The sequence below is a fragment of the Micropterus dolomieu genome, unplaced genomic scaffold, assembly GCF_021292245.1.
Source record: "Micropterus dolomieu isolate WLL.071019.BEF.003 ecotype Adirondacks unplaced genomic scaffold, ASM2129224v1 contig_8621, whole genome shotgun sequence".
Taxonomy (NCBI): domain Eukaryota; kingdom Metazoa; phylum Chordata; class Actinopteri; order Centrarchiformes; family Centrarchidae; genus Micropterus; species Micropterus dolomieu.
Window position 1 is genome coordinate 1,084 of NW_025737607.1, and position 1,217 is coordinate 2,300.

A 1,217-nucleotide genomic window follows, 5' to 3' on the forward strand; every position below is an offset into this window, starting at 1 on the left:
TACTGAAATAAATCAACTTTTTGATGATATTCTAATTATATGATCAGCACCTGTATTTTATGTGTCTGGGCCCAAATCCCAGTTCCCTGTGTCTTAGCTTGACAAACCTTAACACAGGGGACAAGAGGGAAGGACTGCTGGACCACAACAAGATCAGGCTGTGAGACAATCCAGGCAGACTCAACATTAATATCTCCTTTTCTTTTTCAGTTTCCCTTCCTTACCCCCAGAATCTGCAGGAGGTGAGTGTACCCATCGTGTCCAACGATGAATGTAACACTGCCTACGGCGGAAAAATCACAAGCAACATGATCTGTGCCGGAGTGGCCCAGGGAGGAAAGGACTCCTGCCAGGTGAGTCTGTCTGCAAAACACGTTTGAAGTTGCACTAATCAATAGATCTGTCGCTGGTTCCAGAAGAGATTCTCCAGCATCTGCATCAGTTTGTTATTCCCATAAAATAAAAGTACTATAACCAACCTGTCTGACGTCTGCAGGGGGATTCAGGAGGACCGTTGGTGACTACAACCAGCTCGACCTGGGTCCAGGCTGGAGTAGTGAGTTTTGGAGAACTCTGCGCTCAACCTAATTTCCCAGGAGTCTATACCCGAGTGTCCCAGTATCACTCCTGGATCAACAGCCATATCACTACCGACCAGCCGCGCTTCGTCTTCTCTGGAACCGTTAACCTGGTTTCCCTCTCGCTTCCTCTGCTGCTGTCCATCGAGCCGGTTCTCTTCTCCCTCTTTCTCCTTTCATAGAAAATTTAATGCACCAGGATGGTGTCCAAATCTGTCTCATATTTTTTTGCCTTTTGAGATTATTTTATTTTACGACAAGCAACAAAATCTGCTCCTGGAGTCAAATATTTCCACCTGTTTCCAGCTCGGCTTCTTGTGCTGAAGGAGTTTTTACAGAAAAGAGTCGATAGAGGAGAAGAGAAACTGGTGTAATGACACCTGATTTAAAAAACAAGGGCTTCAACAAGCAAATGTTTTCATTACCGATTAATCTGCTGATTATTTTCTCCAGTGATTGATTCATCATTCTGTCTCTTTCCCTGTTCTGTCTACAACTTACTGGATGTTTTGCACAAAAGAATATAGAAGTTTATATAATGTTAAAGCTTGGTTTTGTATTTTCTCAATAATTGATTTATTTTTTCAGTCATTTTATAACTTCACACAACCTGATGTACTCAAAAAACATTTGGACCAG

The 1,217-nt window shown here is 42.6% G+C and overlaps 1 protein-coding gene across 1 annotated transcript; it reads left to right on the forward strand.

Moving 5' to 3' along the window:
- Nucleotides 1-210: 210 nt before the first annotated feature.
- Nucleotides 211-1,177, forward strand: LOC123965084 (prostasin-like; the record flags this gene model as incomplete). The annotated part of the gene is given in 2 exon segments (XM_046041651.1): nucleotides 211-353; nucleotides 497-1,177. Coding segments are annotated over 2 exon segments (309 nt in total). The 3' UTR covers nucleotides 761-1,177.
- Nucleotides 1,178-1,217: the final 40 nt, after the last annotated feature.